Source organism: Cyprinodon variegatus, unplaced genomic scaffold (assembly GCF_000732505.1).
Source record: "Cyprinodon variegatus isolate N-32 unplaced genomic scaffold, C_variegatus-1.0 Scaffold1947, whole genome shotgun sequence".
Classification (NCBI taxonomy): domain Eukaryota; kingdom Metazoa; phylum Chordata; class Actinopteri; order Cyprinodontiformes; family Cyprinodontidae; genus Cyprinodon; species Cyprinodon variegatus.
The window spans coordinates 24,970-39,855 of NW_015152400.1; the positions used below are offsets into that span (position 1 = coordinate 24,970).

At 35.1% G+C, this 14,886-nt stretch overlaps 3 protein-coding genes across 3 annotated transcripts; all 3 read left to right on the forward strand.

The window, feature by feature from the left end:
- Nucleotides 1-1,007: 1,007 nt before the first annotated feature.
- Nucleotides 1,008-1,883, forward strand: LOC107104910 (cystatin-like). The gene is made up of 3 exons (XM_015405026.1): nt 1,008-1,232; nt 1,419-1,529; nt 1,697-1,883. Exons 1-3 carry the CDS (start codon nt 1,032-1,034, stop codon nt 1,787-1,789), a joined length of 405 nt encoding a protein of 134 aa, XP_015260512.1. The 5' UTR covers nt 1,008-1,031; the 3' UTR covers nt 1,790-1,883.
- Nucleotides 1,884-6,364: 4,481 nt separating this feature from the next.
- Nucleotides 6,365-7,411, forward strand: LOC107104908 (cystatin-C-like). Its single transcript, XM_015405023.1, has 3 exons — nt 6,365-6,683; nt 6,838-6,948; nt 7,079-7,411. The coding sequence occupies exons 1-3, from the start codon at nt 6,483-6,485 to the stop codon at nt 7,151-7,153; spliced, it is 387 nt and encodes a 128-aa protein (XP_015260509.1). The 5' UTR covers nt 6,365-6,482; the 3' UTR covers nt 7,154-7,411.
- A 2,672-nt stretch (nt 7,412-10,083) lies between these two features.
- LOC107104907 (glycine N-acyltransferase-like protein 3) lies at nt 10,084-13,981 on the forward strand. Its single transcript, XM_015405021.1, has 5 exons — nt 10,084-10,257; nt 10,378-10,485; nt 11,804-11,918; nt 13,098-13,230; nt 13,311-13,981. Exons 1-5 carry the CDS (start codon nt 10,183-10,185, stop codon nt 13,708-13,710), a joined length of 831 nt encoding a protein of 276 aa, XP_015260507.1. The 5' UTR covers nt 10,084-10,182; the 3' UTR covers nt 13,711-13,981.
- The last annotated feature ends 905 nt before the right edge of the window (nt 13,982-14,886 follow it).

The window sequence follows — 14,886 nt, forward strand, 5'->3', positions numbered from 1 at the left end:
GACAGTGTGTACCATCTCCATCTGCCTTTGGACTGTTGATTAAATTAGATGTTCGGCTGATAAGCTCCAAGTGCTTTCACCTCCAGCTTCTCTTGGTAAGTTTGCTTTAAGGGATTTCAGTCACTTCCGTGACTCAACCTGACAATCAAGCACACTACAACTGTGACGACAGTTCCTGCCACCTCAGGGCGCACCTCTCCTATACCTTTGTATTGCAGAGGACTTACTGCGCATGTAAAACGTTTAATGAGAGTCAATGGCCAAAGTCGTTTTTCGCCCTAGGGCAGAAATACTTTGCCAATTCAGCGACAAACAAAGCAGCTTTACTCGTCATTAAAGATTTATCTTGCACATCTAAAATAATTTTATATATTTCAAAAAATTTTAATATTATAATAGCTTTTTTTTTTATGTCGTAATCAAGGTCTTTGAGTGGGTGCAAAGGCACCCTAGCGCCCTCTATTGACCAGCCGCCATACTTCTTTTCCTCTCTGTCCAGACATCAAGATCCTCTTATACATTGTTCAGGAGGTTAACTAGAACAAGCAGCCATTTGGTTTTTGTCCTTTATAGAATATCTATACCTAACTGTAGGTGTAGATTGATTAGAAAAATACATAACACCAACAAGACCGTTTGCCACCTCTATCAGAGGAAAGTTTGGTTCCATTCATAAGCTTTATCATTTTCCATCAACACCAGTTGGATCTGTCTCTGTTTAAAATGCCATTTTTTGTCCCAGTCATGCCCTGTTTTTTGTACATATTTGTATATCCCTGAAATGGACCACTGACCTCAGGAAATTCTATTTCCAGAGGTTTTTTTCAGAGTCCTCACGTCCATTGACCGTTGAAGATAGACCCCCTTGCTTCAGAGCTATTTAGCTGTTGGTTGGTTTTACTGATGAGTGGGATGTGTCTGTTAATCTTTAAGCAATGGCTTTTTTTTTTTTTTTTTATTTAAGGCGCAGGAAAGCTTCAGAAGTTTATTTCTTGTTTCAACTCTCTGCAGTTTTCACTCCTAAATCAAAGATGTGGAAAGCTGTCCTTCCTTTTTTTGCTGCTCTTTTTGTTGGATTGTCTTGTATGCCTGGGGGCATCTTTAAGATAGAAGATGCAGATAATAATGAGGGGTTCCAGAGAGCACTGAAGTTTGCTGTTGCCCAACACAACAACAGGACCAATGACACAGCCATCCGCCAGGTCACTAAGGTGGTCTCAGCTGGTTCTCAGGTTGGTAACATTATAAATAGTTTACTGGTATATAATCAGTTTAGTGGGTAAATTTCCTATTATAAATTAATTAATTAATTTTGACCAATTAGCAATGTGTAGTCCATGTAAATAACAAAATATAACCTGAAGTTCTGCTGCTGGTGTGTTTTTAAGTATTCTGGATTTCTTTGCTTCTCCTTAAAGGTGGTAGCTGGGTTGAAATACATCATGACTGTGAATTTAGCAAGAACCAATTGTGAAAAGGGGGGATCAGAAGAAAACTGTGCCGTCCACAAAGAGCCAGAACATGCTCAGGTAAAAGAGAGTAAAAGACTGACTGTAAATCTGATATTTCAACATTTTATAATGTTGAAATGTATCCAGTTTTTAGAACTACTTAGGAATAATGTTTTTTCTCAATAAATGAGCATAGAGTCCCTGTCTTACATAAGTGTATTGTGGGCTTCTTCTTTTTTTTTCAGCCTTACCAGTGCCATTTTGATGTGTGGAGTCAGCCATGGCTCAACAATACCCAGCTGACCAAAGAGGAGTGCTCCACTCTTGAAAGCAATTGACCTTATTACAGTTTCCTTGCTGTAAAAATAAAAAAGCAAAATGTTAAAATGAAGGTATTTGATGATAAAAGACGTTTTTCAATAAATTTTAAATCCCCTGAATGTGTTTGTGACATGTTTCAAAGTTTGTTGCCGATCTAGTTGTGCGTTTACTTGCCGTTTACAGTAATTGTTTTGGTGCAATTATAATCCAAATAGTTACAGCATCTTATAAATATAAATAATAATGCTTAAGCTGGGAAATGCTTTGTTAATAGGCAAATTTGAATTATTGTAAATGTTTGGTGGGGGTTTTTTCTAGGTCAAAATAAAGAACCTCATAATGGTGAGCGGAAAGAAAATCTTCTTAATTAAATGTGAGAATAGAGTTTATTTAGCACCTTTTCATCTGACAGCTTTAAACTGATTCTAGTTTATATCAGACAGGACCCACGTTGGAAACGTGTTAAAGGGTCCACATTTGCTGTCTGCATCTCTTCTTAGCTTTTCTAGCCCCAGAACTAATCTCACAATATAAAAAGAAACCCTCTAAATTGATGACTCTCAATCAAAACTAGACTTTGACAGATTCATCTGAATAACACAAAGACATACAGGGATTACAGAGATCAATGCTGAGGCTCTTGCTACACAGTAAAGGGGTTGCAGCAAAAAAAAACAAGAAATTCTGAATTGCAATAGTAATTTACCACACCTCTGCAAAGAGCTATGCATTGCATACCTCACATATTGTCAGAATGTGTCACCATTTTGTTGTATACCTGGTTTTATGTTTTATGCAAAACTTAATCTAAGTGTTCCTGCATCATTCTAATCAACCCGATTCCAGACCGTTCCATTATCAATCCTACGAAGAAACAACTGCCTCAGAAGTTGTCTCTATATGCTGCCTAATATTTTCCTATGTTAACCGCCTAACTGCAGCCCTTACAAACTTTAGGTCACTAATCCTTAAACGTACATCAGCCAGGATGATTATTCTTATCCATATCCTAACACATGGTGAACAAAAGAAAGAAGGTATGAACATAAACGGCCAAAACTGTTTTTTGGTGCATTTCATTCCTATAAATTTTAATTATTTTCAATTTGTGGGGATTTTATATTTAACTACAGTTATTAACAAGATAAATGGGATGACTTGTATTTATCACTGAACTATCTGGCATGGAAAATGTTGTAGGGGAAAACTTACATAATGACGGCATCATTGCTATAGTGAGTTATGAGGATGGCAGAACCATGTTGTTGGGATTTTCGTTCGTTTGCTTGTTTGACATGACAACAACCTGAAATGAAATTTTACAGAACCATAGTCGTGCACCTAAATGACCCAGTTAAAAGTCCAGATAAACATTGAGTTAATCAATTGTTCCACGTTTACCATGCTGCGACCTTTGGGTTATTGATAGCATTTTAGGGAATTCTTTGTCAAAACACTCATGGAAATCATCAGCATTTTCCAAAAATCTGTCATATCTCTAAAAAATGAGTACAATAAACGAATTGTTTGTACTCATTATTGGACATTTCTGAAATCATACTTTAGCTTTGTGATTAACTTCTCTCCGTTTGATACCAATGTGCCCATGTGATGGATAAGTGGACGGTGACCTGAAAATGTGTCATGCCTTTGAACCTTTTAGCCATTTTGTTTCTTTAAAGCTACAAACCTTGTGGTTTATTATGGTGATTTTATGTAGGCCATGACCAAACGGTGCATCATTGAAAAGTGAAAGGAAACAAATATTCTGATACTGTATAAATCAAAATCTGAAAAGTGAGTTTTTCCTTTTTTTTAGTCTTTCTAAGTCAATATAATTTACTACAAACCTATTACACCTATTAACCTTTTTCTGTTTTTAGCTATGTCATTCTCTGCACAGCAAATTTAGATTTTTTTTTTTTATAAAATCTCTGCGAGTGAAAAACAACTCAAGTTTAGTACATTTTATTCCAGCAATGAGTAAACTGTTGTTGTTTTTTTATTTGGTTGAGCTTTAACCCCTTTAACTAAAATTGGTTCAAGATAAACTAAGGCCCCATCCACACGAAGTCAAAACGAACACGAAACGCTGATATTTTCCAAAACCTTTGCCGTAAAGACGGAGACGTAAAATAAATGTGAGCGTCCACACGAATGCATGAAAACGCTGCAAAATGTATGCCAGGCCTGTAAGTGGCGCTGTGGTGCCAAAGCAAAAATGAGCGACGAAATGTTGTGCATGCGCACTAATATTTATACATGGTTGCCCTGCGGGTCCATTTTCGTGGTTAAGTCAAATTCAGGTGCTGAACTATGTCGTCGATATTGCTCTGTTCTTCCTGGAGATATTCCAGAAGAAGAAGATTCTGTTGTAAGCCCGACAGCAGGGTGAGTAGCATCAGCAGCAACGGCGCCATTGTTGTTGTGATACTGGTCGCGCATGCGTGTTTAGAGGCGACGCTATGACGCATGCGTGTAAAAAAAAATATGCGGTTAGAACGTAAAGATGGAAACGCGAAAACGGCGTTTCAAAATCTTCCCACTCTGAAGGCTGAATAAAAAAAAGATCGTTTACAGACCCCCGAAACGCCGGCTTCGTGTGGATGAGAGGCTGGTTTGGTGAAAAATTTGTGCGTTTAGGCCAGGGTTCGTCTTCGTGTGGACGGGGCCTAAATGAACTTTTCCTCTCCACTGTCGCTACATTCATGCTTGGGGTGAGGGATTGCTGTCAAGTCAATTAGTCCATGCTGGTTTCCTTAGAAAACTGAACAAATCTGACCTAATGATCTGGTGGAAGTCTCTCTTTAAAGTGCCTAGACATGACACATGTTTTGAATAGGTATTATATAAAGAAACTGAATTGAGAGTTAATAAAAAAAATACTGTGAGATTTCAGGAAGGAGGGGTGATAGAGAGACCAGGAGGGAAGGAGGCCACTGAAGATGCAACAGCTAAAGAAAGGAATGAAGATGAGAAAATTATGTTAGTATGTTAAATGACAAGCTTTCAGAGTCAGAGAGGAAACAGAAGAAAATGCAGAGGAAACTGACAAGACGCCGCAGAATTAGGGGATCCAGCCTTCCAACTGGACTACCTGAAAGTGGCAGAAAACAGACTGGCAGAAAGAAAATAGGCCACAAATAGCGGATTTACTTTAGCCCCCGCTTTGGTTTTGATGATTTCATTTACGAACATGAAGCGTTTTATAAATGCATATCTTGTTAGTTTCAGGGCCGGCTATTTAGCGCCCTCTGGCGGTAATCTACCTAAACTACTGCTCGCAAATGAGTTGTTTTTGTTAACAAATTTGTGAATTTAAAAAAAATACACGGAGGGTCTCGTTTAAGTGCTAATTGTCAAATATGATTATGATATTAATATGCACTGCGTGTTTATTCTTTTTCATTATTTTACGTACATTTTTATTTTATATTCAAGTTGTATAGTATGTTGCAATGGAGTCTGTGAAAATCGAAATTCAATTAAAGGTTATACAACAATACTGATAATATACCATTTTTAATAATATTGATGTTTAAATTTGATCGAGTCGAATAATAGTTCACAGTTTGATACTTAAAAGAATTGCAAATTGTCCAACATTCCAGATGGTTAAAAGAGAGGCTGGATCCGGATGGTGATTTATTTGCACAGATTCTAAAGCTGCAATAGAAAGCATTCATTCAGGAGGGAATAATAGGAAATATGTTGTATTAGAAATCAGAGTTTGTTTAGGTTATTTAGGTATGGAATAGATGTTCAGTTCCGGTGGGTTCCAGCACAATATATATATATATATATATATATATATATATATATATATATATATATATATATATATATATATATATATAGACCAGATTCCATTTGGGAAAGGTGAAGGTAAATCAATAATTAAAAAGATTGAAACAGAATTTAGGGTTCAAAAATCTGTAATTGTTAAAAGTTAAGGAGAAAGAAGCAGAAGGGAAGATAATATAATTTATACTAGATTAAGAACTGGACACGCCTACTTGACTGAGGTTTTGTTTGTACTATGGAAGATAAATAATGATATATATGAGGGCTGAGAAAAAAAATTATTGGATTGTGTTTTGATGGATTGCATTAAATATGCAACTGAAAGAGAGAGGATGAGTAATGTAATTATGGAAAAAGGGAGAGAATGAAGTATTAAAGGAATTTTAGGGACAGATGACAGGGAGGAAATTTTGGTTATTATTAAAGCATTGTTTTTATTTTTACATAACACAAAAATAAAAAATAGAATATAGTAGGTGGAACTATAGAGCTACACACTCATGTACAGTAGGTGGCGGTATGCACATATGAGTTGTTTGCAATCCGCCAATCTGACTTTAATTTATTTATTTTTTGTTTGTTTGTTTGTTTGTTTGTTTTTAAGCATATGCACTGATCGATGGCACATTTTAAATTTCGTTGTTCTTGTGACAATGACAATAAAGATAAGTTGAAATTGAAATAAATTGAAATTGACAAAGAGGAAGAAGAAGAGGGGCGGGATTTGTGTCGCAGACAGACAGCCGATAGGCTGCGCGCGCTGTGCGCACTTCCTGTTATGAGTAAATCCTCTTTATAAAACAGCTAAGCCTCTCTGTTGTGCTACGCCGAGTCATACGCAGCCGGAAATAAGTAGAGAAATAGTGTTAATTCACTGTGCTTTCTTCCTTGGTATCGCACTAAAAGATGGCGTGGAAAATGGTGTTGTGTTTCCTTTCAGCTCTTTTTGCTGTGGAGGCCAGTATGTTAGTTGGTGGGTTTAGAGACATAGACGTCAAAGACGAAGGGGTCCAAAATGCGCTGAACTTCGCTGTTGTCCAACACAACAGAGGAACCAACGACATGTACCTTCATCAAGTGGCTGAAGTGGTCAAGGCTCAGGTTCAGGTTGGTTAAATTTAAATTAATATGTGTATGTTTACTGCATATAACCCGTACATAGGAACAGAAAACAGTGAGGTAAAAGTGAAACTTCCAAAGGGCAGCCTGCTGATTTGTTGACGTATGTTCTAACTTGATTTGTGTTAATCTGCTTTTTAAGGTGGTTGCAGGGATGAAGTACATCCTAACTGTGAAGATGGAAAAGACTGCCTGCAGAAAGAACGTGGCTATTGAGCAATGTGACACCCAAAGCAGGCCAAGTAATGCCCAGGTAAAAAAAAAAAAAAAAAAATGCATTGTCAATCAGATCACATTTGCATGTGATCTGATTTGGAAATGTATCTGAACCAAGCCAAAATGATTGTATTACTCATGACCCTGACTGTATTTTGATTTTTCAGCCTTACCAGTGCACCTTCACTGTGTGGAGCCGCCCGTGGATGAATGATATCAGGCTGCAGGAGGAGAAATGCTAGAAAGGGGTCTTCTCAGCACCATTAGCACAACAAGCTTCAGTTAACATTTTGATGCGTTTTTCTTTAAGATGAACAAATGTAACCATTCCTGTCTAATTCTTTACCTTATATATCGCTAACCTCTTGTTGAACTCCAGGTTTTTCAAATCTCACTATAGCTTCTTTGTGGGAAAAGGCAATAAAGTAACAAAACACTTAACTGCTCATTAACTTGTAAAGCTTGCACAGTTTAAAAATAAATGTGTTTTTGAACTTTTATATTTGTCTCCATGTGATTATTACGTAATGTTTGTTTAGTTTGGACTGTACAGGTTGTGATGGACAATAAGGGGGTTTCAATGTTATTCATTTCATGTAAAAGGTCTTCAAATTGTTCTGATTCAAAGTTCCTCTTGACCTTTTGTTGAAAACGTCCATTCAAATAACTCTTCTGCTTCCCAAATTGCTGAGTATTTCTCTAAATATCCAAATACTTTATAAATCAATGGAAAAAAAAATGTTAAGAGTTTACAGTAATCGAGGATGGAGTTGTATACTATACATTATTAGTAACCAGATTCTCCTATGTTTTAACTTATGATGGCAGAGATTCATCTGCTCTTAACCAACATATACTCTTCACAGCATTCACCCACCAGACCGAACCATTTGGAGGATGAATCAAGACTTCATCCTGTTTATGCCAAACTCTGAATCTGACATTAAGAGTAAATGGAGCAAGAAACTGTTTGCAGTGATATTTTCCAGTGTGCTCTTCTGCCTCTGTAGCCCATCCGCTTCAATATGTTTCTGACATCAGTAACGTTCACACAGCTTGTGCTCAATATATATTTATATTCAATGCTACTTTTTGAGTAGGAATCCCAGTAGATTAGTAATCTCTGAAATATTCAGGACAGATTGTCAACCATGCCCCATTCTGGTGACCAGTTCAGCAGGCTGCCCTAAATACATCCAGATGCCACAACATATTGAGTTGTTGCTATGTGACTGATTTGTGTTAAAACCATTGAACAGCAACATACCTCAAGTTGATTTACTGACAGTGGTTCTTTTTGTTTTTAACAAACAGCTTTGCTTTGAAAAGTGGCAGACTTTTTTTTTTTTTTTTTTTACAAATAGAATAATGTATGAAGAAGAGCAAACTTATGACTGTAGATATAAAGTTCTTATATTTGCTTATAGGACAATCAGAATAAAAGGATGGTTATCGGCTTGTGGTTCAATGATAAACCCATGAATCATCGAATACTTGTGGATTTGTTCCTGAAGAGGCTGATATGTGAGGTGTCTCGGTTACGTGTGTAACAGTGCATAGTTGTGAAAATGTTTGAGATGTTTAATCGGTGATAAGCACAGTCTTTCAAAAGTGTTTTATCAAATTACAGCAAAGAGGAAACAATGGCACATATGTCTGTTCTGCAACTGGTGGACTGCCAGTTCCAACCCCAGTTTCATTTGTCTCAGTTGTGTCCTTAGGCAAGACAAGCCTTCCACTTCATTGATTACTGATGCTGATCAGAGGGCCTGGCAGTGCCTGTGTTTAGCAGCAGTGCTTCTGTCAGTTTGACCATACCATCTGTGTCCTTTGTTAGTTGATAAACCAAAAATAATAGTTACATAATTACAAATTCTGAAGACAAAGACACACACTAAAGTGATAACTTTGGGAGAAATTAAAATCAGAGTAATGTTTTATCCTGAGCAATCACAGTTCCTAAAATAGTCAGAAAAGGGATTCTTCTGACCATTTTCACCCAGCCCTAAAAAACAATGTATCAATAATCCTGACAGCTACATCTCTTAACCAAGAGGAACTAATGGGGCTGTTAAATCTCTTTTTGTAAACATATTTCTTATGTTTTTGAAGTCATCTGAAGAGAAATACGTTATATTTGTGTTACTTATATTTAACAGCAAATCCTTGCAACTAAATGTTTTCAGCTCATTTGACAAGATTCCCAGCTAAACAATTGTTTCTGAGACCAATTGAATATGTGTCATGCACTCCACAGATGAGGCATTTCGTGGGTGAACTGGCATGAATGCCTGTTTGATAAAGTGATTCTGATTTCCTGTAGGGAGTGCTGCAAACACATATATAAAGGTTTGTATCAAGGAATGAAACCAAACTTAATCTTTTGGTCTATATAGGGCACATAACAAGACAGAGAAGTAGGTGCTGTTGTCCCCAGACACCAAAATTAACCCTTATGTCAGAAAATACTAAAGCAGACAAATTTACACCTGATATTCCGATCTCCCCCTTCCTATATCATTCCAAAAGGTTAAAAAAGTAAAAAAAGAAAAAAACACTGCACTTTGTTTTCCAAGTTCAAGGAGTCTGGATTTGCGTTAAGTCCCAAGCTTTATAGAGTAGCCCAACAAAAGCCCTGTAATGGCTTAGAAAACATGTACATTGAACCGAAAAAACAGGTTCACCCTTAGTAATGCGAGTTTTTGAGGTTGTTGTTTGCCTGCAATACCTGATAGTGGCCCATGCCTCTGAAAAGAGTCATTAGTGTCATTGTTGGACTGGCTGACCAGGTGAGATGTTTTGGTCCCCTGCATAGCGATGGAGGGAAGGAATCAACTCTATCGCTGCGTTGTAGGTTTTTAAGAGCTGGCATCCCAGTGCTGCGTGAAAAAACACTAAATCATGTCACAGTCTCTGCATCAAACTGATCATATCAGTATGTCTTTTTGCATTATGTTTCTTTTTCTCCAAATTTTTACATTTTGATCACTACTGCACTTTAAGAAATGGAAATGTCATGAGAGCTGTACAAAAAAAAAAAGATATCCTTTTGCATACACTCTGTGTATACAAAATGAAAATAAAGTTTGTCATTTTGAAGCTGGCCCTAAATAAATCCAAAGCTTTTATTTTCTTAAGACTAGGCAGGAAGTTGTTTAAGCTCCACCACATTGGACAAATGAACCGACTGTCAATGATTTATAAGTTCCTGCTGTTTTTTGAACCAGCGACCACCTGAAAAACATATGTAGGATCTGTAAATTAGGAAGAAATGAAGGTGTTAAACAAAGAAGAGCTTCAGATGGCTGAAGGAGTCCTGCTCAACCACTTCCCGCGGAGCTTTAAGGTACTTTGCTTTGCATACCATTACTTAACGCCACCTTTATGCTTAAAAACTACTCTAACAACAACAACAAAAAACAACAGCTAAAACAGAACTGATTTTTTTATGATTTTTTTCCCCTAGGTCTATGGTTTCCTCTACGGGATTAACAGAAACAAGCCGAGCACTTTAGAGGTTGTTGTTGATTCCTGGCCAGATTTTAAAGTGATCCTCCTGCGCCCTGATCCCAAGGTGCGTTACTTTAGTAACTAACAGGGGGGGTTCTAGAGAGGGGCCAACGGGGGCCCCTGTTAACCCTGTTATGGGCCCTGTACTGAAGACATAACAATCAAAGAAATTCTAATGATGATATGCGCTGGAACAGACATGGTTACTGATAGGTCCTTTGGATCTATTCCCTTTTTTTTTGCTTTACAAATTCTGTTTTACTAATTATTTAAAAACAATAAGGCGATATCTTCAGTGGTATTGATATGATTTCAAGTTTTCATCTGCTAATTTTTTTTTTTTTTCAAAACAAATTGCTCAATTTTTTACAGCTGAATTTATCAGTTTTTCTTGAGTGCTAATTCATAATTAATTTATCATTAGTTTATAATAAAAAAAACTATAATTTTGACTTAAATTAAGTCAAAAGCATGTTAAATTCCTAAATTATGAATGAATATTGACCTAATCAGACATTACATTTTAATTAAACCTAACTGAATAGAAATTTCACATCATGCAGCTATCTTAAAATATTTTAATACCTTGCCCTGTTTTTTATTTCATGCTTTTCTGTGCCCCCATGAAAACACGCTGGCCCACTCCTGGCCCTCTTGTACGTTTGGTCTAGAACCGCCACTACTTTAGTTTATAGGTGGAACTGTAAGAAAATGGGAAATACATTCTAAATGATTTCAACTTTTAAAAAAACTATAGGATCAATAGAACCAAAGTCCAAATAAACAGTTTTGTCATGTATTTATGAGGTACACGTGTTTATTATTATTATATGTAGTAGTAGTAGTATTACAATGCAAAATTATATATTTTAAAATATATTCTAGTATATTACTTTTTTAAATACGTATGGCAATATTTTAATACAAAAATACACATTTATTGTATTCATGAATAAATACATGCATGTATTTTCAAACTTAAATTCATCATATCTTCAATTCTAAATGTTATAAAGTTATTTTACTCCTACTACTCATAAATAAGACTCCAAGGCAATCTTCTTATCTATAATATTTTGAGTCCTGCCTGCTGATTGTGATCGGAAGTCTTGAAAAGATTAAATAAATTTACAATGTAAAATAGGATTATAAGAGAACATTTGTATAATTCTAAGCTTTTAACATATATTGAATTTACATTTAACTAATTATTTTCCCAATTTGTTCTTTATTTCATAATATAATAAAACATTAAAATAATTAGAGATACGTTTGTTTATTAGCTGTACACATTTCCTATTGTAGCTGAGTTATAATATTTATAAAGATTTTTCTTGAGTAAGTATTTATGGAGGTGTTTACATTTTGGCCCTTTTCTGTAGAACAAACATTCCCAGGACTTTACGAAAAAGGTTTCCTTCTACAGCAGAGATGAGGAAGTTTTAAGGAAAATGCTGAGAGAAGAAGTGGACTGGAGTGCTTACTTCCTAATTGGAGGTAAGTTTTGTAAAAATTAAGCAAATGTTATTATTTCAGGTCATTTTAGTTTGGTGAGCTTTTAATACACGATGTATTATGACAGTAGGATAATTCAACCAAGGGCACTTAGAATAGTACAGGGATCAAAACGTATTGCATAATGAAATGAATGCATCCTAAATAAAATAAACCTATTTTTGTGATGTTATTTATGTGAGTCGAAATATATCAAAATGATCAAGGTAAAAACTAATTTGAATTGAGAGGAGGTCTTTCATTTTCAAATGGTTCCACAATTGGTTCTCAATTTAATTCAAGCTGGATTTTAGATTAACCTTTTAAGAAAACACATAAATTGGTTTAATAAAACCACTTCATTTAAGGCACACCAGACTTTTTTGTCATCTAAATGGTTTTCTTAAAGGGTTTCCCAGCTTTTAGCTCCATCCATCTCCCCCGTAAATTAAGACTAATTTCTCTGTCCCTGCAGAATATAAGCCTCCCAACTACATGATGCTGCCACCCCCATGTTCCACCCTAGGGAAGTTTTGATGGGGGTGATGTGCAGATTTTTTTCTGATTAAAAGTTAATTATATGATTGGACTAGAAGACTTTCTTTCACATGTTTTTTGTGTCCCACTGCATGTTTTATGTTGAACTGCAACCAGATACTTAATCGTTAAAAACATGTAGGTCATAGAAGGTCAAAAATATGAAAGCAACAATAGAAAAAGTAGACTATTTTATAAGCATAAATTCCCTACTTTAGAAAACAATGCTGTAGAGTTGTTGGTTTTGGTACATTGAAAAAACAGAGAAGTGAGAAACCTAAAAAGGTGAGTTAAGGAAACATAAAACCAGATTTTTTTAGGTGTGTAACTCATAGTTGTCCTGTGAACAGATAATTTTATCTGAGCTGTAGAGCTCTGCATCTTCTCAATGTTTTTTGCCCATGATAACTATTGTTTCTGTTTCAGATCAAACCAAAGTAGGCAGCCTTAGGAGCTTTTAATATATGATGCATTCTAAAAAGAGCAAAATGATAAAAAAGCTGAAAAAATAAATGAGAAATAATTGGAAATTTAAATATGTATCATACTGTTTTTAGTAATTTTCTCTATGCTCTATTGCTATTTTGATTTAAAACAAATGGAGAAAAAAAACACATTTAAAGAATCTTTTTTTTTTTTTTTTAGGTTTTGATTTTTCTCATTCACTTACTATCAAAGAAGTTTCCTCTGAAAAGAAAGTGAACAACAGAGGCTTTACATCAGTGCACCTTCTTTATCTTTCTGACCTCAGCTGTCTTCTCACACCAGATATTGACAGGTATGTATCAAAAAACTTTTCATTCATTACTCAATTTATCAAATAAGATTATTTTTTATCATTTCTCTTTTTTTAAACAGCCAACTCAAAACAAGGATTTCATCACTCAATCTCTCCCACGTTGACAAGGTGAATAAAACCTGGAAGTTTGGTGGGGATAAGAAGGGTTACAGGAACATTAAAAACCTGATTAGCAATTTCCCAACCTGTTGCATTATGGACACTCAGGGTGAGCCAGTGGCTTGGATCTTGGTGTATGATTACTGCGCTTTGGGTATGTTATACACACTTCCGGAACACAGAGGAAAAGGTTATGCCAAGGTTTTGATCAGCACCATGGCCAAGAAGCTCCATGCAGAGGGCTTTCCAGTTTACTGCTTCATAGAGGAAGACAACCTGGTGTCCTATAAGCTCTTCCAAAACATGGGCTTCACTGAGGATGATTCATACAGGGCACTCTGGTTTGAGTTGAACTTTTGATCTGGGAAATGAAAGAAGCAGCAGTTTTTTGACTCCTCTGGGTCAAAATGTCATTAAACTTGAAGAGAACATTTTATAATTGTAGTTGCTGTTTTACAAATTCATACCTTGAAAGAATGATTTGCATTTGCAGTTACTTACATACAAGTTAAATCAAATCAACTTTTTAAGCTGTTTTTTTTTATTTCAATAAATGTTTTTTACTCAAAACTCAGTAAATGAATTAAAATAATTAGAACAGTCACCTTTCAGGCATATCCTTTTTGATTTTTGTGCAATATTCAACAAGCACTTATATTACTTTTTGTAATTATTTAAAATTACATAATGTTTAGTTAAATAATTAAGTAATGTCTTCAGAGTCTTGTTATAGTAAAGAAATTGCATGCACTATGAATATGAATATCTATTATTTTGAAATAATCTGAAAATATATCTATATATATATATATTTAGTATCACTATCAAAGACACTACATGCTACATTTTTAAGAGTGTCTTCTAAGGATGTGGGTATACTGCAACTGTTTTTAATCTCTGTCTGCATAATAAATCTGTATTCTAAGCCAGTCCTCACTGTGAAATGTTATTGTGTTTTCTTATTACAATAAAGATCCTTGATTCCATGTACATACTACATTTTTTATCTAGCTGTATATAGCTGTGTATATATTTATCTTTTAAGGGCAAGTTTTTAGTCATGTTTTTTTGTTTTCTAAAATCCTTTAAATGTTTTTTTCTGAATACAATGTGTCTTTTAAACCAGAAATCTGTTAATTTTTTTTTTTACTTTTTTTCAGTCAGAATTCTGAATTTAATCTCAGAATACTGACTTTAATCTAAGAATTCTGACTTTAATCTCAGATTACTGACTTGATCTCAGAATTCTGACTTTTTTCTCAGATTTCTGACCTTAATCTCAGATTACTGACTTTAATCTCAGAATTCTGTCTTTTTTCTCAGAAGTTTGACTTTAATCTCAGATTACTGACTTGATCTCAGAATTCTGACTTTTTTCTCAGATTTCTGACTTTAATCTCAGAATACTGACTTTAATCTCAGAATTCTGTCTTTTTTCTCAGAAGTCTGACTTTAATCTCAGATTACTGACTTGATCTCAGAATTCTGACTTTTTTCTCAGATTTCTGACTTTAATCTCAGAATACTGACTTTAAT

What these genes read in the sequence shown, in the direction of transcription:
- LOC107104910 (XM_015405026.1), top strand. Translation starts at nt 1,032, where the DNA reads ATGTGGAAAGCTGTCCTTCCTTTTTTTGCTGCTCTTTTTGTTGGATTG. An exon ending in TGGTCTCAGCTGGTTCTCAG is followed by an intron (nt 1,233 to 1,418) that starts GTTGGTAACATT and finishes TTCTCCTTAAAG; the next exon opens with GTGGTAGCTGGGTTGAAATA. An exon ending in AAGAGCCAGAACATGCTCAG is followed by an intron (nt 1,530 to 1,696) that starts GTAAAAGAGAGT and finishes TTTTTTTTTCAG; the next exon opens with CCTTACCAGTGCCATTTTGA.
- LOC107104908 (XM_015405023.1), top strand. Translation starts at nt 6,483, where the DNA reads ATGGCGTGGAAAATGGTGTTGTGTTTCCTTTCAGCTCTTTTTGCTGTG. An exon ending in TGGTCAAGGCTCAGGTTCAG is followed by an intron (nt 6,684 to 6,837) that starts GTTGGTTAAATT and finishes CTGCTTTTTAAG; the next exon opens with GTGGTTGCAGGGATGAAGTA. An exon ending in GCAGGCCAAGTAATGCCCAG is followed by an intron (nt 6,949 to 7,078) that starts GTAAAAAAAAAA and finishes TTGATTTTTCAG; the next exon opens with CCTTACCAGTGCACCTTCAC.
- LOC107104907 (XM_015405021.1), top strand. Translation starts at nt 10,183, where the DNA reads ATGAAGGTGTTAAACAAAGAAGAGCTTCAGATGGCTGAAGGAGTCCTG. An exon ending in ACTTCCCGCGGAGCTTTAAG is followed by an intron (nt 10,258 to 10,377) that starts GTACTTTGCTTT and finishes TTTTTCCCCTAG; the next exon opens with GTCTATGGTTTCCTCTACGG. An exon ending in TCCTGCGCCCTGATCCCAAG is followed by an intron (nt 10,486 to 11,803) that starts GTGCGTTACTTT and finishes CCTTTTCTGTAG; the next exon opens with AACAAACATTCCCAGGACTT.